A 22566-nucleotide genomic window follows, 5' to 3' on the forward strand; every position below is an offset into this window, starting at 1 on the left:
CAATATTTCAACCATATTGCCCAGCCCTAGGTGAGGGGCATACACAGTAATTGGTGTAGAGCGTAAACAGGAAGGGGCTTAGGACACAACTTTGTGGGGCTCCCTTGTGGATGATGGAGGATGAGGATGTTGTTCTGGCTCTATAACAGATTGTGGTCTGTCACTTAGGAAGCTGTGTAACCAGTGGATGAGAAGTGGTGGGACATTCAGGTGATGGAGTTTCCTGATCATCTGATGGCACTGGATGGTATTGAATGCTGAGCTGAAGTCAATGAGGAGGAGTTTGGCGAAGTTACTGGGGGATTCGAGGTGTTGTAGGAGGGGGTGGAGGAGACTTCTCCATGGATTTCATGATTATTGAGATTCTCCAATAGACTGCTCCAGCTCCGCTGTCACAAGGACTGCTTCAGGAAATCATTCCTGCCACAAGCCATCACACTGTACAGCAGTAACTTAAAAAGTTAATCCACCAACCTCACAATCTCTTTTGTTTAACATATTACTACATATTATCTGCAATGCTGCAATATTGCACATATGGACTACGGTTTACACCTATCTATCATCTGAACTGCACAATTTTTTTTTTTTTTTGCTGTTTTTGATAAATACTGTTTCTATACTTATATTGTATATTTATTATATTCGATTTAGTTTAGGTATATTCTTATTTTTATTCCTGTTTATATTTTTTGTTACTTTTATCTAAATAATTGTGTATAGATTCTCTGTTTGCCTTTATGTTTAATTGCTACTGCAACAAAATAATTTCCCAAATTGGGATCAATAAAGAAGCAGTCCAAAGTCTAAAGTGAGTGCCAAGGAGTGGTAGTTGCTTGGCTCTGAGGGGTAAGGTTCCTTGGGTAGCAGTATGATAGCAGAGGTTTTCCACAGGGTGGGCACTGAGGCAGTCCTGTAGGACTCCCAGAAGAGGGAGGCCCCGGAGCCTTGCCCGGTTTAAAGCAGATCAGCTGCTGGTATTTCCTCCACAGTAAAGGGAGTAAGGTGTGTTTACTCAGGAATGGAGAGGGTCTCCAGTAACGCCTTACATTCCTCTAAGTGTCCAGTTTTTCAGCAAAAGAGGTGGGGTCAATTATTATAGCTAACTTGATTCGTGGATCATGCCCAGTGAGTGTTTTAACTGTCTGAAAAGCATCGACTCGAAAGATTTTGTTTTTGATTTGGTCTGCTGATTTTGAGTGAAACCTAGTCCTACCATTGAACGGCTTTCTGTTTTTCTCTGAATCTGTGCATGATATGTTGGATGATCCAAGGTTTTGAATTTGGATTTTTCTTGAAAAATTTAACTGGTATGGTTGTGGAAATGCAGAATTTAATATATTCCTTGATGGCTAAGACCCTCTCATTCAGACTACCACCAGAAAATGTCCCAGTCAGTGAAGCTGAGTGAGCCCAGCAATTTCACAATTCTGTCCTGCGTCCACTGGTTGATGCTATAGTTCTGGGATTTGTAATGTTTCAGTTCCATTCTATAATACCGAAGCAGGACGACAACATTGTCTTTAGAAAAACGAAGTGGTGGGTGGGCATGGGAGATGTACACATAAGTAAAATTTCTAAAACATAAGTCTAGTGTGTTTCCCCACCCTTGTCGGTATGTCTACATATTGATGGAATGAATTCAGGATTCAGGATTCCTTTATTGATCCCCGAGGGGAAATTGTTTTTGTAGCAGTGCTCATACAAGATAGAATTATAGAATTAGAATAAAATTAGGAAGAAAGAAAGAAAGAAAGAAAGAAAGAAAGAAAGAAAGAAAGAAAGAAAGAGAAAGAAATATATATATATATAATAAAACAAATATATATACTGTACATTAAATGTGCAAAATTGATGTGGATGTGCAAAAATCGAAATTTAAAAATATATATCAGAACAGACAGTGAAAGTGAAAGTCCAAGGGCCATTCAGAGGGAGGAGTTGTGTAGGTTGATGGCCACAGGCAGGAATGATTTCCTGTAGCGTTCAGTCCTGAGTTTTGGTGGTTTGAGTCTTTCACTGAATGTACTCCTGTGCCTGGCCAGTACATCATGAAGTGGGTGTGAGGCATTGTCCATGATAGTCTGTAGCTTATTCAGCATCCTCCTCTCTGACACCACTGTCAGAGAATCACACTCCATCCCCACAACATCACTGGCCTTGCGGATCAGTTTGTTGAGTCTGCTGTCGTCTGCCATCCTCAGCCTGCTGCCCCAGCACGCAACAGCATAGAGAATAGCACTTGCCACCACAGACTCATAAAAAATCCTGAGCATAGTCCGGCAGATGTTGAAGGACCTCAGCGACCTCAGAAAATAGAGACGACTCTAGCCCTTCCTGTAGAGAGGGTCAGTGTCCTTTGCCCAGTCCAGTTTATTGTCAGTGTGTACCCCCAGGTACTTGTAGTCCTCCACAATGTCCACACCGACCCCCTGGATGGAAACAGAGGTCACAGGTGCCTTGGTTCTCTTGGTCTTTGCCACATTTAGTTGCAGATGGTTCTGCTCACACCATGTGACAAAGTTGTGCACAGCAGCCCTGTACTCATCCTCATCGCCTTTACTGATGCATCCAAATATCGCAGATTCATCAGAAAACTTCTGAAGATGGCAGGTCTCTGTGCAATAGTTGAAGTCCGTGGTGTAGAGAGTGAAGAGGAAGAGAGAGAGAACAGTCCCCTGTGGGGCCCCAGTGTTGCTGACCACTCTGTCTGACACACAGTGTTGCAGGCGCACATACTGTGGTCTGCCAGTCAAGTAGTCCACAATCCAGGACACTAGGGGGGCGTCCACCTGCTTCGCTGTCAGCTTGTCACCCAGTAGAGCTGGACGAATGGTGTTGAATGCACTGGAGAAGTCAAAAAACATGACCTTCACAGTGCACGCCAGCTTGTCCAGGTGGGCGTAGTCACGGTTGAGCAGGTAGATGATGCTGTCCTCAACTCCAAGTCGGGGCTGATAGGCGAACTGGAGGGGGTCCAAGAGTGGCTTGATCATGGGCCGGAGCTGCTCCGGGACGAGTCTCTCCAGAGTTTTTAGAATGTGGGAGGTCAGTGTCACAGGTCTGTAGTCCTTTAAGGCCCTGGGCTGTGATGTCTTTGGCACAGGAACGAGGCATGACGTCTTCCACAGCATGGGGACCCTCTGGAGACTTAGGCTCATGTTGAAGACATGTTGAAGAACTCCACACAGCTGGGGGGCACAGGCTGTGAGCACCCTGGGGCTGACACCACCAGGGCCTGGAGCTTTGTTAGAGTGGAGTCTCATCAGCTGTCTTCTCACCTGGTCAGCAGTGAAGCACACTGTGGAGATGACAGCTGGGGGAGGTGTGGTGTAGTCCTCTGGTTGGTGAGTGAAGTTAGTCTGACAGTCTGAGGAGGTGTGAAGATGGCTCACACAGGAAGATGGGGGGTTGTGAGAAGGAGAAGGAGGGGGGGAGTGAGGAGTGATTGATGATGGTTGTCCAGGACAGACAGCAGAGGAGTCAGAGGGAGGATGAGCCAGGCCTGAAGTGTCAAATCTATTAAAAAACAGATTCAGTTCGTTTGCCTTGTCACCACTGCCTTCAACTCCTCTGCTGTTTGTCCTGAAGCCAGTGATGGTCCTCATATCACTCCAGACCTCTCTCAAATTGTTCTGCTGGAGTTTCCACTCCAGCTTCCTCCTGTATTTCTCCTTAGCCTCCTTGATTTTCACCTTCAGTTCCTTCCGTATTGTTCTCACCAGCTCCCTGTTACCAGCTCTGAAAGCCCTCTTTTTCTGATTGAGGATGTCTTTGATGTCCTTTGTCACCCATGGCTTGTTGTTTGGATAACAATGGACAGTCCTGGCTGGGACAGTGGAGTCCACACAGAAGGTGATATAGTCCGTGATGCACTCTGTGAGCCCGTCAATGTCCTCCCCATGTGGCTCACAGAGTGCCTGCCAGTCTGTCACCTCAAAACAGCCCTGCAGTGTCTCATATGTCTCCTCTGACCATCTCCTCACTGTCCTTGTGGTCGTAGGCTGACTCTTCACTGGAGGCACATAACAGGGAGTGAGGTGCACAAGGTTGTGATCTGACCTACCCAGAGGGGGGAGGGGGGAGCAGCTGTATGCATCCTTGACGTTAGCATACAGCAAGTCCAGGGTTCTCGCCTCTCTTGTGGGACAGCTCACATACTGCATGAAATTGGACAGTGTTGTTGCCATGGTGATGTGGTTGAAGTCACCCGAGATAGCGATGAATGCACTCGGGTGTTGAGTTTGCAGACGGGCCATGGTGGAGTGAATGACATCACATGCCGCCGTCGGGTTGGCGGAGGGGGGGGTGTAAACAGCAACGATGATGGCATGTGAAAACTCCCTGGGCAAATAATATGGCCTAAGTCCAATAGCCAACAGTTCAATGTCTGGGCAACAAATACGTTCTTTGATGGTAATATGACCAGGATTACACCAACAGTTGTTGACTAGAACAGCGAGCTCCCCTCCTTAACGCTTACCACTCTGGGTGCAATCCCGGTCTGCCCAAACAGTCTGAAAGCCACTGATGGAGACGTTGTCGTTGGGTATGTCCTGATGCAACCATGTTTCCGAAAAACAAATCAGACTGCACTCCCTGTACTCCCTCTGACTCCTGGCGAGTGCTGTTAGCTCGTCCGCCTTGTTTGTGAGCGACCTCACGTTGCCCATGATCAGAGAGGGGAGACACAGCTTATATCTCCTGTAGTGGCAATCTAGCTACGAAAAGCCACTTGAGGGAATCTGAAGTTATTTCCAACTCATGGTGGTGTGTAAAAATGAGGTCCTCCATGGATATGAGTTTTACACTTTATTCACTTACAACTCTTTAAAACCAACAAACAAAACTCCTACAAAAGGCCAGGTGCTAAAGACTTAAAACTCAGCTCCTACAAAAGACAAAAATACCAAATGTGACACAAAACCTATCCAGACCTCTCACACACACAGACACGGTTGAAAAACTGTGTGGCTTCCCTGATCCTGATTCCCTCTGCCAATTGTGTGCCCCTCCTCTCACCTTTGCCTGCCTAATTAACCACCCGTGCCCACAGGTGTGCAGGTAACACCTAGCAACCATAGTGCCTCACCAATGACACACCCACATTCAGTCACCCACACAAACCCAAATTGGCTACAACACACCGGCCCCTAATTGTTACAGACAGATCTATGTAATCGGTCCCTCCAGTACGTTGTATTTGGTCTGAACTTTGACAGACCGCACCAGTCCTCATGAGTCAGGAAAGGTCTGCAGTACCCTCCCTAACAGCCAGGATCCACGAGAAGCAGTAGAATCCACCACGAGAACAATATCTCCTGCAACAAAGCTTCTCTTCCTCTTAGGAATCCACCTGTGCCAGAAGAGATCTGCAAGAAATTGAATTTGCCTCCAGCGTCATCTGGTGTAAAGATTGCGTTTCTCAAAAAGGCCAGGTGGTAGAGCAGGTTTGCCTTTCAACAAGAGGATGTGATTTAGAGTCAAGGGTTCAAAATCATTAGGATCATCCGAGACCCTTGTGAGGGGACGGTCATTTAATATGGCTTCCACTTTGCACAGAAGAGTCTGCAGTCCTTCATCGTCTGTGTGTTGCTGCTGAAGTAAAGAGTTCAGTACCTTCCGGACCATGCGAATAATTTTTTCCCATGCTCCCCCATGATGGGACGCACCAGGAGTATTGAAGCTCCATTTCACTCCAGACCGAAGTAATGCACCTTGAATTTTCTTGTCTTGGCCTGTTCTGGAAATGAATCTGCACAGTGCATTGATGCAAGAACTGGTGTCCAAAGAATATGCCATTTCCAAATCCAGGGCCTCAGGATATTTCCTCTGCATGTTGCTAAAGGTATTAGCCACTAGCTCAGCAACATTAACATTAGCGCTCGATGGAATATACACACAGCTAATGGCAACTGTGGGAAATTGCCATTGAAGATAGCGGGGCGAAGGGATAGTGTCAACATCTCCTTTTCAGTACAGATCTTGCTCTTGTTTCATCCAGCCAGGTTTCGGACAAAGTGATGACACGAGCTTCCTTGTACATCCTCTCCACTAGGCATTTTGCATGGAGAAAATCCACTTTGTTCCAGAGAGACCATATATTGGACATGATGATGGAGAGAAGAGGGGGTGTAAAGGGCCGCTTTCTCAGTCGAGTACGAACCCATCCCTGCTTCCCTTTTCCGTTGGATTTCTGACAGCAGAATACAAGATGGCTTAACCTCTTCAATACCAGGCCTATTTTGTCTGCCTCCTATCCAAAATGACCTACCCAAAATAGAGTATATCTTCACAACTGCAAGGGCTGTATGAATAATCTTGGTTAGCTAAGACCTGTGAGATTACTACAGAAGTGTCAGAATCAAGATATGTGTTACTGTGTCAGAGTAAATTTGTCTTGAACACAGTAGAAATTTTTAATTTTTATCTCCGCCTAAAACAAAACATTATTTTGAGTGAAAACCACCTTTAAATCATGTGATAATGGCCGAATTCATCTACGAATTAGTGAAGTAATATCTGATGGGGTTTTTTTCAAGATGGCGCAGTTAGTGGACGCATAGTTGACCAGGCAAAAGAGTAGAAACACATAAGAGGAAAAGCGTGAAATGGACCCTGAGCAAGTTAATAACGTCAATATGGACAAAGGAGCTAATGAGCAGTGTTGGGTGTAACGCGTTAAAAAGTACAAAGTAACGCGTTAACATTACTTTTTTCAGTAACTAGTAGTGTAAGGCATTACTCGTCTGAAAATGGTAATATTATTACAGTTTTCCCGAGCTAGTTACTTGTGTTACATTTGCCAGTAGCACCTTCATCACACACAACGTACTCAACACAGAGAACTGAAGGGAAGGGGAGGGGTGTGAATGGAACAGTGATTGGTCTGGGTTTGGCACAAGGTATCATTTACTATCACCGATTGGTCGACACCCGGCAGCAGAGCGGCACCCGCAAAGACAGATTGGAAAAAATGTAAGCGTCAACAATGGCAAGCTCTTTTTCAGAGGAAGGTTCCCAGCAGCAGAAAGCTAGTTTCGACGGGTGGAGATTCAGTCATTATTTTGAATATGTTCAATGGAAGGAAATAACTTGATGGTGAAGTGCACACTCTGCCCAGGTAACCACCCACCACTTGTAACTTTACCTCCAACTTGAAGAAGCACCTGGAGCGACAGCACAGACACATCAAGCTTGTTGCGAAGCCATGGAGTGACATGAACGAGCAGCCCCGCAAGCAGCAAAAACTTTCATTTTAACATAAAGTACTACCAACATCAAAATCCGAGATAAATAAGCTTGTTGCCTCGTACGTAGTAGAAGAAATGTTGCCTCTTTCTACCGTCGAATCGCTGTCTTTTTGAAAGATAATCGGCAAAATACAGATAGCCAGGGGGGAGTAATAATAGAGTAATTAAGAAAAAAATGTAACTAGTAATATAACTAGTTGCAAGAAAGTTTCTGGCCACGAGAACCTCCTCTGTTTTCAGGTCAATGCAGTAAGTGTGAATGAATGAAGTTCATTCAAGTTCTCACATTTAGGAATGCATGCCTGGATGCCTTTTAGTAGCCGTGCATCTTACACTGCAAAATCTTTGCTCAAGCTCGCCAACCATCCTATCCACACAAGGGAAAAGTAACTCTCTTTTCAAAATCTTCCATTTTCCTCTGTTTATGCCTTGTCTTGGCACCTGGTTCAGGGATACTGTGGGTGCGGCACAGGGCTTTGGTTCTCTCATACAGCTCCGTGGCAAATGCATCTGTGTGTGTTTGCCCCTAAGTGTGTCACACACTGCTTGTTTGCAGATCAAAGCTTCTGCCAGGTCTAAAGTCTCTCTGAAGGAGCTTGTGGAGCCCTTCGGTTACAGACAGAAGTGACTGAAACATCAGTACTGCATAGACTGCTGAGGACTTACAGCTATGGGGGATCCAATGGCAGAAAGGCAGACAATGTCTCAAAAACTGCACTGATTGATCGCAACTGACATGCCCAGCGAGTGTTTTGAAAGTTGCACAAGCTAAACTCTACACCTCTCCCTATGCCTCAGTTTGCACAAATAATCAACGCTCTGCTCCGTTCCACTTTTCCAGGGAACAAGACAGGGGTGCCCGTTATCCCCATTATTATTTGCGCTAGCGATTGAACCACTCTCAGCAGCTCTAAAAATGGAGGGGGGATTGGGAGGGATTGAGAGATGGGGCATAAAACATCAGTCGTTATATGCAGATGATCTGCTTCTCTATGTAAGTGATCCTGTATTTAATATCCCATGCATCTTTACAGTATTAAGCTCCTTTAGTCGCCTCTCTGGTTATAAACTTAACATCCCCAAAAGTGAATACTTTCCAATCAATCAGTTGGCCACAGACATACCATCATCGACTATACCCTTTAAAATAGCCAATACAGGATTTAAATATCTAGGCATTGCAATTACACAATCTTTGCGAATGATGAAAGAGCAAAATTTCACTTTATTAACAATGACGGTTAAGTCCGATCTACAAGGATGGAACTACTTGCCGTTGTCTCTAGCTGGTAGGATTCAAATTCTAAAAATGAATGTGTTACCAAGATGCCTATATCTTTTTCAGTGTTTGTCCTTTTTTCTCCCCAAATCATTTTTCACAACTATAAATGACATTATCTCGTCTTTCATCTGGGCTGGTAAACGACCAAGAGCTAATCGCTCACTTCTTTGTAGGGATAGATCAGCTGGGGACTGGGTTTACCTATCATTTGTTTGCTCCAGCAAAGATCGACCTATGATTCTCTGCATTAGAAAACATGGGACTATGTAGTCTGGGTGACTTGTACATTAATAATGTTTGCGAGTTTTAGCCCAATCAACTTCTACCTTTAATCTTAATAAATCCGATTTTTTCCGGTATTTCCAGCTGCGAGATTTTGCAAAAATGCACACAACATCATTCCCACAGATACCAACTCCCAGCAGAATGGACTTACTGTCTTCAACCAGTGACACTCCAGCACAACAAATCTGTTTTGATGACTGAGGAGCAAGCAACCATTGATTTCTACCTTTTAATGATGATTTTTTTTTTTTATATAGATTCTTTTTTACATTGAGTGTGTGTGATATATTTTAATCATATTAAAATTCCATGGGTTTTGGGAGGGGGAAGGGTGGATGGGGAGGGAGGGTGGGGGGTGTTCATTTAAGTTCACTGAATGTTTAAAAGAGAAAAGAAATTACATTCATTGTATGTATTTTATGACTATGTCTGGCATTTTACAAATAAAGTTAATAAAAAAAACAAACAAGTGGAATGGATTGGATAACGATGCACTGAAGAGGCTCTCTACCTTATGCCATGAAGTGAGAGGAAACTGACAGACTGCCACAACGACGCCACTGGGCTGATCCAAATATTGACAGCAGACAATTGATTAGACTAACTTCAACAGTTTTACACAAAGATAACAAATGACACAGAATAACAAACCCCAACAGTTACTCGAGGCAAGCAAAATGTATAGATTGTGACATTGCAGCAGAGCATGCAATTACAATTACAATTTGTCATTTGGCAGATGCTTTTGTCCAAAGCAACGTACATATGAGATTTTCATACATCACAAGCAAGGTTTTAGACAGGAGAGAGCAACAAGAGTAAGTGCCCTAACGCAACTTTCTGGTCCAACTGGACATAAGTGCTACAAGACTGTGTTACGAAGTAATGCAAAAAGTGCATAGAGTCGACCGAGAGTTTTTTGGTTGTTTTTTTTGTTGTTGTTTTTCCTAAAACAAGGTGTTCAGTAAAGAGCTTGGTCTTTAGTCTTTTTCTAAAGATTGAGAAGGACTCTGCAGAACGAATGGAGTTTGGTAACTCGTTTCACCACCGGGGAACCACAGAAGAAAAGAGTCTAGCTAGTGACTTAGGGCCTTTTGGAGATGGCAGCAACAGGTGCTGTTCCTGGGCAGAGTGTACTGAGCAGGAGGGAGCATATACCTGAATGAGGGAGTTCAGGTAGGTCAGAGCGGTTTTAGTGGCAATTTTGTAGGCAAGCATCAAGGACTTATACTTGATGTGGGCAGCAACTGGGAGCCAGTGGAGGAATTTGAACAGCAGAGTGACATACGCTCGTTTGGACTGGTCAAATACCAGGCAAGCCGCCGCATTCTCTATCATTTGCAAAGGTTTTAACGAGCATGTTGGGAGCCCTGTTAGTAAGGAATTACAATAGTCGAGGCGTGATAGTACCAGCACTTATACTAGGAGTTGTGTTGCATGCTCAGACAGGTAGGGTCTGATCTTCCTGACGTTGTACAGGGCAAATCGGCATGACCGAGTGACAGAGGTCACATGCTCTTTAAAAGTTAGTTGGTCATCAATCATGACACCCAATTTTCTGGCAGATTTTGCGGGAGTGAGCAGAGCTGAGTCAAGCTGAATACTGATCTGTTGTTGTATAGAGGGACCGGCTGGGATGACAAAGAGCTCAGTCTTTGATAGGTTAGGCTGAAGGTGTCGCTCCTTCATCCATGCCAAGATATTGACGAGAGATGCAGATATCCAAGCCGAGACAGTGGGGTCGTATATTGAGAAGAGAAGGGGTCCAAGCACTGACCCTTGAGGTACCCTGTGGACAAGCAGTGGGATTTAGACATTTCTCCCCTCCAGGAAACTGCAAAGGATCTTCCTGAGTAGGACTCAAACCAGCAGAGAGCAGATCCTGGGAAGCTGAGCTCAGCGAGTGTGGAGAGGAGGATTTGGTGGTTAACCATGTCAAAGGCAGCTGATAGGTTGAGTAATAGTAGAACAGAGGATTGACCAGTAGCCCTAGCTGATCGTAGTGTTTCCACTACAGATAAAAGCACAGTCTCCATAGAGTGTCTGCGTTTGAAACCGGATTGGCTGGGATCATGCAGGTTGTTATCAGAAAGGAATTCAGAGACCTGATTAAAGACCGTGTCCTCAAGAGTGAGTCGGCATACAGATGGGAGGTCGAACAGCTGGTCCTCTGGTACAGTCAGAACAAAGTGCTGGACAACCTCAAAGCTGTGGAGATGACAGCTGACTTCAGGAAACACCCCTCAACACTGCCCCTATCACCATCCTTAACAACATTATTTCCACTGTGGAAATCTTTAGGTTCTTCCAGGATCTAAGGTGGACAAACCTACTTTGAATTATCAAGAAGGCACAACATCAGATGTACTTCCTGCAAAGTTCACCCTGCCTCAATCGCTGCTGATCCAGTTCTACACAGGAATAATCCAGTCTGTTCTATGCACATCCATCATCATCTGGTTTAGGTCTGCCACCAAACATGACAAGAACAGAAAGCAACAGATGGTACAGACTGCTGTAATCATTGGTGCCATCCTGCCCTCCATACACACCTCCAGACTAAGGCTATGTTCCCACCAAACGCGATGAAACAAGATCGCGATGGCCGCGATTGCGCGGCGCGATGGACGCGTTGGCCGCGAAAATCGCTCTCATCGCGTCGCCCCATCGCGCCATCGCTTCATCGCTCGAGTTGAAATTATTGAACTTTTGCGGCGGATTCACGTGAAGACGCGCCGCGACAGCCTATCAGCGCTGAGATCGTCATCGACGTGCTGACGTACGGACGTGGTCGACGAGAGAATGAAATGGCGGAAGAAATGTTGTTGTTGGGCGGGCTTGTCGCGTGACGCGATGACGCCGCAAGGGGTTTTTGTACCAGCGTCAAAACTGGAGCGTCTGGCGCGACGCGATTTCATTTGAGGCGCGATTTGAGGCGTTTGGTGGGATCGTAGCCTTAGAAAAGATTACTGAATGCCAAAACAGCCAGACACAAAAACAGTTTCTTCCCATAAGCAGTCACCCTGATGAACAGTTAACTATGCAAAAAGCATATTGTGAAAGATGTGCGTGCGCACACACACATACGTACACACATATATACATGTTTGTATTTCTATCCTTGTGAGGATACTCATTTCCTGCTCCCTTAAAACCAAGTCTTGAACTTCAAACAGCTCTTTGAAGGTCTGTCTGAAATTGAGGGCAAAATGTACTCACTTTCCAAAAATGTCATTACTACTTGAAGAAGCTGCTGAAGGCCCCCACCTTCTCATGCAGGGTATGAGAGGAGCTGTCTATGATTTATGTCAGCTTGGCTAACATCCTCTCACCCATCGATATGCCCCACCTTTCCTCTTACCACTCTCCGTTGCTTTCTTTTCCACTCTCAGCAGTTGACAATTGTCCAAAGCAAAATGTGAGTTCATTCATCCATGTCCTCGTGAAGCACATCAAGCTAGTCTGGTTAGTGCCCTTAGCGCTTACATCTTATTAGGGAGAGATCTCATGTTCCCCATAATAAGAGACGGTATTGATGGTTCATACCATCTTTTCTCATCACAGCACTTCGCTCCAGCTCTGCATCCCCTTCTCATTTTCGTGGGGATCTCTGGTCTTTCGACTGGTAGAACATTCGTGTTGCACAGGGCTAACAGATTGTGTAAACAATGGATCCGTGGCTGAATGGATCTCCCGATGTTGTTTTAAATAGTCCACAAAAGATTAAAAAGCAAATTATTAGTCTCACCAGTTGTACAGCCATACATATGCCCGATCAACAGAGAGAAATTGATGGAAGAAACACAAGAAAAGTCAAAAGCACACTAAAAGAAAAATGGTTAGAGCTGCTGCAACTAGCTGCCACTCTTGCGGCACCTTCTTGAGTTGAGCATGTGTCCAATCTTAATTTTTGCATGTTTGTGTTCTCAGTTATGTGATGATGATGCCATTCAAGCGCCAGGCCTTGGTGGAGTTCTCTGCAGTGGAGAGCGCTGACTGTTGTGTATCCTGTGGAGCCAAGGAGCCTGTCTACATTGCAGGTTTGTTCCCAAGGCTTTTCACTGTAGAGACTTACCAGTGAGATTGACTAGTTACACATGCTTGTATGTAGCATACTGAAAGTCATCATATTTTTTTGCCCATCTGTTCACCAGGTCAACAGGCATACTTTAATTATTCCACATCCAAGAGAATCACCAGGCCAACCAATGCTGACAACCCCAACAGTGGTAACAAGGTCCTCCTGCTGTCCATACAGAATCCCCTCTACCCTATAACCACGGTAAACACTCACAGACACACAGGCATCTATACAATAAATGCAATAGGAAAATAATTGATCATTTCAGTGGGATGATGCGGAGGTAATTTCAGTGTCGACCAGTTGATTTTCAGAGGCTGCCTAGAATGTAGAAAAATGCATTGGTAGCTCTAAAAAAACTCTTGGTCATTTTTTGTAATTGGACAGAAATTTGCTATAATCTTTTCAAAATTTCTGACTCCATGCAGAAAAATTTCAGTGGCAGTATGTTGAGTGAAATATTTAATATATCTACCTTTCCCTCTCAAACAAACTCTCAGTGTACATTTTTTTGTCCAAATGGCTGCCAAGAAATTTCTTTTCCTCTCTTTTAAATGTTGATAAAGGTATAATGTGTTAGATATGGCCAGATGTTATTTTTGTTATGTTATGTTATTTGGTTTAAAATGTAAAAAAAAAAAAAAAAGAAAATTAAATAAAAATTAAAAAATTAACATTTTACTAAACAATTAACATTATCAACAGAATGTGAAGTTACTTCTTCTGTTCACAATGTGAAGAAGTAAGTCTGTATTGCGTTTTTTGGATATCTACTGAAGTTAACCAGCTAGCCCTGGCCCATCCTCTGTCATAATACCTCTTCAAGAGTCTTCTCCCCCAATAGTTTCAGCTGGAAGATTTTGCACTTTCACAAGCTCTCTTGGCTTTATTAGTATAATAAATAAACATAGCAAACTCACAAAATGTCAAGAAAGGAATATTATTATGCCTATTGTCCTGTGGTAGTAATACCAACAATCCCCAGGTTCTCTGAGCTCTTGGTTGGGGTAGGCTCCAGTACCTGCACAGCTAACTGAGCTAACTAGCTAATGGCAGCTAATAGCTATAGCCAAGGATGGTTACGGCAAAGGGTATGGTGAGCAGCAATTAGCGGTTACTCTGGCAATATGATGCACCCTATTTGTTTGGAGCAATCTTTGATGGTGGCCAGTTCTTACATGTTATACCTAAATGTGATGTATGTAAATTATATCTTCCATGCACAATTGATGTCATCTCAGTGAATATGTGCTTTCAACAAAATGTTTTTTGTTAGGACATTGGGGGCCAGTACAGTACAAGACATAGCTCACCGAATTTCATATCAGTTTTTTTTTGTTTGTTTGTTTTTTGAAAAATAAGCCCATGAGCCAATCACAAGCAAATTACAGGCATGCTGTTGGCAACTGTAATTTGAAAATAAAGCAAAGAGTTGAAATTTGAATGGCTGTTCATTGCTTTTTTTCCTAAATGTATTTCAACCATCGTCATACAACAACCTTTGTCCTTTAACCTTTACCTTTAAGATGATGCACATTCAAGCAAATGGTTTTATTGTTTCTACTATTTTTCTGTTGCAGCATCTTATGGGTTAAACTTCATAGAATTTTGCAGTTACATGACAGTAACCTGTCCATTAGATGAGCAAAGATTCACTGATATTGTCTTTGGGTCCAAAAGGTTTATTTATGCAATTCATGCTGTGATAACTAGAGGTCATTTTCTATGCCGCTTATCCCTTTCGGGGTCACGGGGGGCCGGAGCCTATCTCGGCTGTCAACGGGCGGGAGGCGGGGTACACCCTGGACCACATGCACACAACCATTCACACTCACACCTAGGGGCAATTTAGAGTTACCAATCAACCTAATGAGCATGTTTTTGGTCTGTGGGAGGAAGCCGGAGTACCTGGAGAGAACCCACACATGCATGGGAAGAACATGCAAACTTCACACAGAAAGGCCCGACCCAGGAATCGAACCGGCAACCTTCTTGCTGCAAGGCACGCGCACTACCTGCTGCGCCACCGTGCAGCCCTCTATCTATCTACACTTACTCACTATTAACTAGTTGCTTGTCAGTATGCACATGAGTAGCATGCTGACTCTTTATTAGTCATTATAAAGCACCTACAAATTCCTTGTTCTTCATGACCATATTCTACAACTACAAGCTAAGAGTTTTCCCTCAATAGCTTTGTAATAATTACTGCTTACTGATGGTAAGTAAGAAAGTTGTTGCATGAATTACGACATTAATAGTCTAACCCTTACTCTTAATAACCCTTACCCCCAAACTCCCAGAGTAAGGCATTGTTACCAAGAGTCTCTCTGTCCAAGGTCCAAATTGAAGTAATTTCAGTTGAATCTCCTCACTCAGCACAACAAATGCACAGCTCGTCAAGATTACTGCTAATACTGGGTATTGCTATGGATACATGGACTATATGCACATAGTTGTCCATTTGAAAGCATAACAAGGACAGACAGCCATGGCAAACCAAACAAACATCTGTGCTAGTGTGTGTTGCAGAATGTTTGATTGATGAGCCATGGGCTTAGAATGAATAAGGTATTTTTTGGAACATGAGTAATGTGTAAAACATAAACAGCACTTTGTGCTTGAATTTGTTGTGCTTCAGGTACATTTGCATTATCTGGGATAGAGCGTAAATTTTGAGTCTTGGAAGAGTAATCACCAGGTCCTTAAATAAAGACCTGATGCTGTATCAGCATGGAGTTGTATTTCTTTCTTACCAACTTTTGTACCTTGATGCTATTCATGAAATGCACTGTGCATCCTGCAGGTTCTGCAGCATGAGAAACTGTCATAGTATGTTGAATTTCTTTTTTGCCATTTTGGTCTAGGATGTTCTGTACACAGTGTGTAACCCCATTGGCAGTGTCCTGAGGATTGTCATCTTTAAACGAAACGGAATTCAGGCCATGGTGGAATATCCTTACAGAGAGTGTAAATGTATATCTTTACATGCTGTGTTAGTCTGTGTTAGAATGTGAAGTGTCCTTTCCTTGACCCTGCTTCTCCAGATTTGAGTCCGTTCAGTGTGCACAGAAGGCCAAAGCTGCTCTGAATGGAGCTGACATCTACGCTGGTTGCTGTACACTCAAGATTGAATATGCAAGGGTAAGAGACACACGTAAAGAACATGATTACATTTTTTACAGTTGTCCCACAAGAGAAATTGTGTGAGCTTCACAATTCTTTAAATGGTAAAAGGGGTTATAGAAATATATGTCATACATTAAAGTAAGCACAAAAAGTAAAAGTGTACTTGTAAAGATTTTTCTATACTTTTAAATTAATACACTAAAGTATGCTACTTTTTGACCTGGGTTCTCTTATCAAGTTGTTAAACTATGCATCAATATATGAGTGTCACCATTTTAGAAATACAGTAAATTAGAATGTTGGAACTCACCCTGTATCACTATCCAGTGAGACAGCCAGAAATAATACTTATTTGCATGCTAAAGCCAATTGCAAAAAATTGGCTTAGCCCACAAACACCAGAAATCAGTAAATGAAAAGAAACAGTTTATGAGGCAAAACAAATGGAGCTGATGTCGCCTTTGTGTATATGGGGAAACAAGGAATACAATGGCAATGACCCAAATGGAGACTATAAAGTCAGAACTGGTGCAGGTCAAGTGATTTTTTTTACAAAAAAGGCAATAAGCTTAAGGCTTATGAGATGGGGAGGCAGGCCAAGGTTGAACCCAAAGTAAGTAGCCCAAACAACAAAAAGCGAATCCACATAATGCAGGGTAGAATCAAAAAATCAATAACATGCATAGTGACGGAAAACAAGGCAAAAGACTGAATTGACACTGAACACACAAGGTACAAAGGACAAACTGTCATTGACTGAGGAAATGCCATCCTTAAATACATGAAGGAGGGAAGGCTCAGAAACAAAGGTGAAACAAATCATCAATCACAAAGGCAGGAAAGCACACAGACAGGAAGTAAAAAAAGAGGATGACACATGAGGAGAACTCTTTAAACATAAACCAGGAAATACATCAATTAAAACCCAAACCATGACAATTGATATCTTGTAAGGAATCAAAGCTCCCTCCCAGGGAGAGAGTTAAACAAACAGGTTGGAAACATTGTTACTGTTGCCGGAGCTGATACAGGAGTTGGGATTTGGGGACTTTTTTACAACAGTTTTTAAAATAATTAAGGAACAGCTCCTTTTGAATTGTTTTTCTTTATTTACAGCAAAGAAAGATTCAATTCAAAGTTTATTCAAAGAAAAAAAGAGACAAAACATGTACAACCTTCTGTTTCAGAGGGGAAAGAGAAAAAATCTCCGAAGTATACTCCGAAGGTGCAGAAAGAAAGGTCCATGCCTGTAACCTGAAATTTTGCTGAGTGAATTTTTAATAATCTTCAGATTATGCACTAAAATACAGATTATAGTGTACATTCTTGTACCCACATTGGGTTATTATTTCAGCATCACTAACAGGTCAATACATGAATATAAATATATGTAATTTGAAATGTGAAAATCATAGAAACATCAACTGAAGGTCTGATGGTGTGATCTCGAAGGATGTCATGGGGCACAGAAACAACAAGTTAATTCACAATACTGTATGTCAGGCATTATCCCTTAAGGAAACATCAAGACCATTCAAAATTCGAATTATTAAATATATGACAATTAAGGGATACTTGCTTGCCCTGGAAACTGGAATGTGCCCACGTCCAATTAAACTTTGGTTTTGCTCTGTTGGGGAATGCTGTGTTGTAAATGTATAGGAGAATAAAATATTAGAGGATGCTGGAAACCCATAACTTCTCTAAGAAGCTACAATGGACTACATTTCCCTTTGTGACAAAACTGGCTCTGGTTTCTGGTTTCCTTGCTTTAACAAGGTTTACAAAGAAACTGAGGATGAAAAGGATTTGTTGCTGTGTAGAAATCCAATTTTGATATGCTAGTCAGGTGTTCCACATGGGTGGACAGATACATATTTTTAGAATTCAAATATGTCAATTTGAGAGACTGTGTTAGGTTTCAGTACAGGAATAAACCGACCCAAATGCTAAAAACTCAAACATGGTGACAGGAGTATGTGAAAAAAGGGTGTAGTTAAATAAATGGTTAAAAAAATGCAACAGACTGACAGGGCGTAGGCTGGGGCACAAGGTTAGGCCCCTGAGCACAAAAGACAGAAGCCAGGAGGGCAGGTAGCAGACAAGACAAAAATAGCAAAATGCTCATGTACAGTTGTGCTCATAAGTTTACATACCCTGGCAGAATTTGTGATTTGTTGGCCATTTTTCAGAGAATATGAATGATAACACAAAACCTTTTTTTTTACTCATGGTTAGTGGTTGAATTAAGCCATTTATTGTCAAACAACTGTGTTTACTTTTTTGAAATCATAATGACAACAGAAACTACCCAAATGACCCTGATCAAAAGATTACATACCCCAGTTCTTAATGCTGTTACAGCAGCAACAAGACGGAATGCAAGAAGTCAGAGGACAAGAAGACAAAAATTAAAAAAAATAACAAGAATAAAAAATATTTCACAAATGTCATATACCTTATGGTAATTTACAGTATATACAATACAAACACACTGGTTTAAAAATGACAATTGCACATGAAAACAGAGGTTATCAGTACAACTTGCATTTGAGTGGATGTTTATTGTGCACTGTTATACAGTCTGATGGCTGTGGGCAGGAATGAGCTGTGGTAGCACTCTGTGGATGTAAGAGTCTTGTGCTGAAGGAGCTGCTCAGGGTCCTCACAGTGTGGTGCAGGGGGTGGGAGGAGTTGTCCATGATGGATGTCAGCTTGGCAGCCCAGGACAGAGCTGGCTCTCTTAACCAGTTTGTTCAGTCTCTTCCTGTCTCTGTCCGTGCTGCCCCCTCCCCAGCACACTATGGCATAAAACACTGCAGAGGCCACCGCAGTGTCATAGAAAGTTCATAGTAGAGCCCTGTACACACCAAAGGACCTCAGTCTCCTCAGCGGGTGTAGGCAACTCTGGCCCTTCCTATACAGGGCGTTAGTATTGTCTGTCCAGTCCGGTTTGTTGTTGAGGTGAACACCCAGGTACTTAAATGAGTCCACCATGTCAATGTCTGAGCCCTGGATGTTCACCGGTGTGTGAGGGGAAGGTTTCCAGTGTTTAGGATCATGTGGTTCTGCTGACACCAGTCCACGAAGTCCGTCATGACCCCCCTGTACTCCTGCTCATTCTCCTCTGACACACAACCAACAATGGCACTGTCATCAGAGAATTTCTGCAGATGACAGAGGGTGGAGTTGTACATGAAGTCAGAGGTGTAGAGGGCAAAAAGGAACAGTGACAGCACTGTTCCCTGGGGGACCCCCGCACTGCTGACTACCACATCTGACACACAGCTGTGTAACCTCACGTACTGCGGTCTGTCAGTGAGGTAGTGGATGGTCCACGCAGCCAGCTTTTGGTCCACACCAGCCACCTCCATTTTCCCTCACAGCATTGACGGCTGGATGGTGTTGAAAGCACTGCAGAAGTAAAAAAAAACAAAACATGACTCTCACAGTGCTCCTGGGGGACTCCCGGTGAGACAGGGCCCGGTGTAACAGGTAGGTGACAGCCTCATCCACGCGATGCCAGGTCAGTAAGCAAACTGCAGTGGGTCCAGCGCAGAGCTCACCTGGGCGTGCAGGTGGCCGAGGACAATCCTCTCCATGATCTTCATGAGGTGGGAGGTCAGGGTGACAGGTCTGTAGTGTCTTGGTGCCCTGGGATGGGCTGTTTTTGGAACCGGCACCACGCAGGAGGTCTTCCACAGGGCCGGGACTCTCTCCAGACTGAGACTCAGGTTGAACATGTACAGAACCACCTGACTGAGCTGGTCTGCACACTCCCTGAGCACCCTGGAGCTGATGGCATCTGGGCCTGTGGCTTTCCTGGCCTTTGTCTTCCTGAGCTCCCTCCTCACCTGGTCCATAGTGATGGAGAGTGGGTAGGGGGGGTGACTGTGGGGGGTAGTCCAGAGCTGTAGGTGGTGATGGTGTGGGGACCTTGATGACAATGGGGGTTGTAGCTGAGGGGTCTGAGGGGAGCTGAGGTGTTAAGGACTGCAGCTGAGGGGAGACGACTGGCCTGGAGAGTCAAATCTATTAAAAAACAGGTTTAACTCATTTGCCCAGGCCTGATCTCCAGTGGTGGCTTGTCCATCCCCACTTTTGCCATGGCCCAAGATATGTTTCAGACCTCTCCACACATCTCAGACATTGTTCTTCTCCAGGCACTGCTCCAGTTTCTCCCTGTAGTTTTTCTTACACCTCCTGATATCATACTTCAGCTCCCGCTGTACTCTCCGCAGCTCCTCCTTGTCCCCTGAGATGAAGGCCCTCCTCTTCTCATTTAGCAGAGCCTTCAGTTTAGGGGTCACCCAGGGCTTGATGTTGTACTGTACTCTCTTGGATGGCACAGTTTTTTCCACACAGAAGTTGATATAGTCTGTGATGCAGTGAGTCAGACTGTCAGTGTCCTCCCCATGAGAGTTGCATGGTATGTCCCAGTCATTGGCAGTCCAGAGTTTTATTGTCCCTAGTGTGGCAGTTTACATACTGTGTGAAGTTGGGGAGAGTGACAGAGAGAGAGGCATGATTGAAGTCCCCAGAGGGCCTGTGGGTGTCTTGTCTGCAGCGTGGACAATGTGCTGTTTATGCGCTCACAGCATCAGCCGACTGGGGGATATACACAGCCAGTACAATAATATGTGAGAACTCCCGAGGAATGTAATACGGCTGAACGCTGACTACAAGAAGTTCAATGTCCCTGCTACAGAGCTGCTCTTTAACAGTGATGTGGCCGGGGCTACACCATCTGTTGTTGAGAAACACACACAGTCCACCTTTCTTTCTTCTTACCACTCTCTGCCACTTTCTGGTCCGCACGGACTAGGGTAAATCCATCTAAGGAGACAGCAGAGTCCGATGTGTCCTGGTGTCCTGGTCCTGGTCTCTGAAAAACACATAAGACTGCTCTCCCTGCACTCCCGCTGCAGCCTTATTAGCGCCGATAGTTCATCTATCTTGTTGGAGAGAGAGCGGACGTTTCCCATGATAACAGCCGGTAAACATGGTTTATATCTCCGTCTTCTCTCCCAGCGCTTGAGACCACCTCTACAGCCTCTTCGTTTCCTCCTTATCTCTGCTGGAATCTCTGGTTTCCCAGTATGGAGCAGTCCAGTGTGTCTGAGGGCTAACAGCTGGTCCTGTGTGTAGACAATAGAGCCATGGCTGAAAGGGTCTCCCAAGGCAGAATCAAAAAGTCCAAAAAAAGTCCAAGTGGAACCCCTACTTGCACATATCCATAGGGGTTTTAGAAAACAGGAAAGAACACAAGAAAAACACACAGAAATACAAAAAAAATACTAAAGTGAGGAAAACAGAAGTCAGAGTTGCTGCAACTTGCTGCCATTCGCACAACGCCATCTTGGCCATAAATGACAGCTTGAAGTCTTTTGTGGTAGTTGTGAATGACGTGCTTTATTTTCCCAGCTGCCCATTCTTCTTGGCAAAAAGCCTCCAGTCCCTGTAAATTCTTGGGCTGTTTTGCATGGACTGCACATTTGAGATCTCCCCAGAGTGGCTCAATGATATTGAGGTCAGGAGACTGAGATGGCCACTCCAGAACCTTCTCTTTATTCTGCTGTTGCTAATGACAGGTCGACCCATGCGCATCTTCCAGGCTGATGAGTGCAAATTTTCCTCCAGTATTTTCTGAAAGCATACTGCATTCATCTTGCCCTCAATTTTGACCAAGTTTCCTGTGCCTTTGTAGCCAAAACATCAGCAGTCCACCTCCGTGTTTCACAGTGGGAATGGTGTACCTTTCATCATGGGCCTTGTTGACTCCTCTCCAAATGTAACGTTTATGGTTGTGGCCAAAAAGTTCAATTTTGGTCTCATCACTCCAAATGATTTTGTTCCAGAAGTTTTGAGGCTTGTCTCTGTGCTGTTTGGCGTATTGTAAGCAGGATGCTTTGTGGCATTTGCGTAGTAACGGCTTTCTTCTGGCGACTTGACAATGCAGCCCATTTTTCTTAAAGTGCCTCCTTATTGTGCATCTTGAAACAGCCACACAACTTTTTTCAGAGAGTCCTGTATTTCAGCTGAAGTTTTATGTGGTTTTTTGGGGGTTTTTTTTTGCATCCCAAACAATTTTCTTGGCAGTTGTGGCTGAAATGTTTCTGTGGTTTCTGTGGTTTGGTTTCAACAGAATCCCTCATTTTCCACTTCTTAATTAGAGTTTGAACACTGCTGATTGGCATTCTCAATTCCTTGGATATCTTTTTATATCCCTTTCCTGTTCTATACAGTTCAATTACCTTTATCCGCAGATCCTTTTCAATTCTTTCGCTTTCCCCATGACGTCAGTGCAGCGCTTGAAAGATGTAAGGGTCAGGAGCCCAGAGAACTATGGTGTAAGATCGCTGTCAAAAAGACGTGTCCATAATTTGGGTGAGACTTTAGAGCTTTGCCAGTGAAGTCTCTCCGGGGATGGTGGCATTGCCCTGCATGTTTGTGTCTGGGGCATGCGCATGTGCAGTTGGAGGAATCACCGAACGATTACTTTCCCCTGTGACTTGACTGTGACCTCAGTGACGTCA

At 43.9% G+C, this 22566-nt stretch overlaps 1 protein-coding gene across 1 annotated transcript in view; it reads left to right on the forward strand.

Annotated features, from left to right (window-relative positions):
* LOC139340909 (heterogeneous nuclear ribonucleoprotein L-like) overlaps positions 1-22566 on the forward strand; it is a 118884-nt gene that overhangs the window by 60220 nt on the left and 36098 nt on the right. The window contains exons 3-6 of the mRNA XM_070977033.1: positions 12751-12860; positions 12975-13102; positions 15769-15854; positions 15949-16045. Coding sequence (XP_070833134.1) covers positions 12751-12860; positions 12975-13102; positions 15769-15854; positions 15949-16045 — 421 coding nt within the window. The remainder of the gene's footprint in view (positions 1-12750; positions 12861-12974; positions 13103-15768; positions 15855-15948; positions 16046-22566) is intronic.

This window comes from Chaetodon trifascialis, chromosome 13, assembly GCF_039877785.1.
Source record: "Chaetodon trifascialis isolate fChaTrf1 chromosome 13, fChaTrf1.hap1, whole genome shotgun sequence".
Taxonomy (NCBI): Eukaryota; Metazoa; Chordata; class Actinopteri; order Chaetodontiformes; family Chaetodontidae; genus Chaetodon; species Chaetodon trifascialis.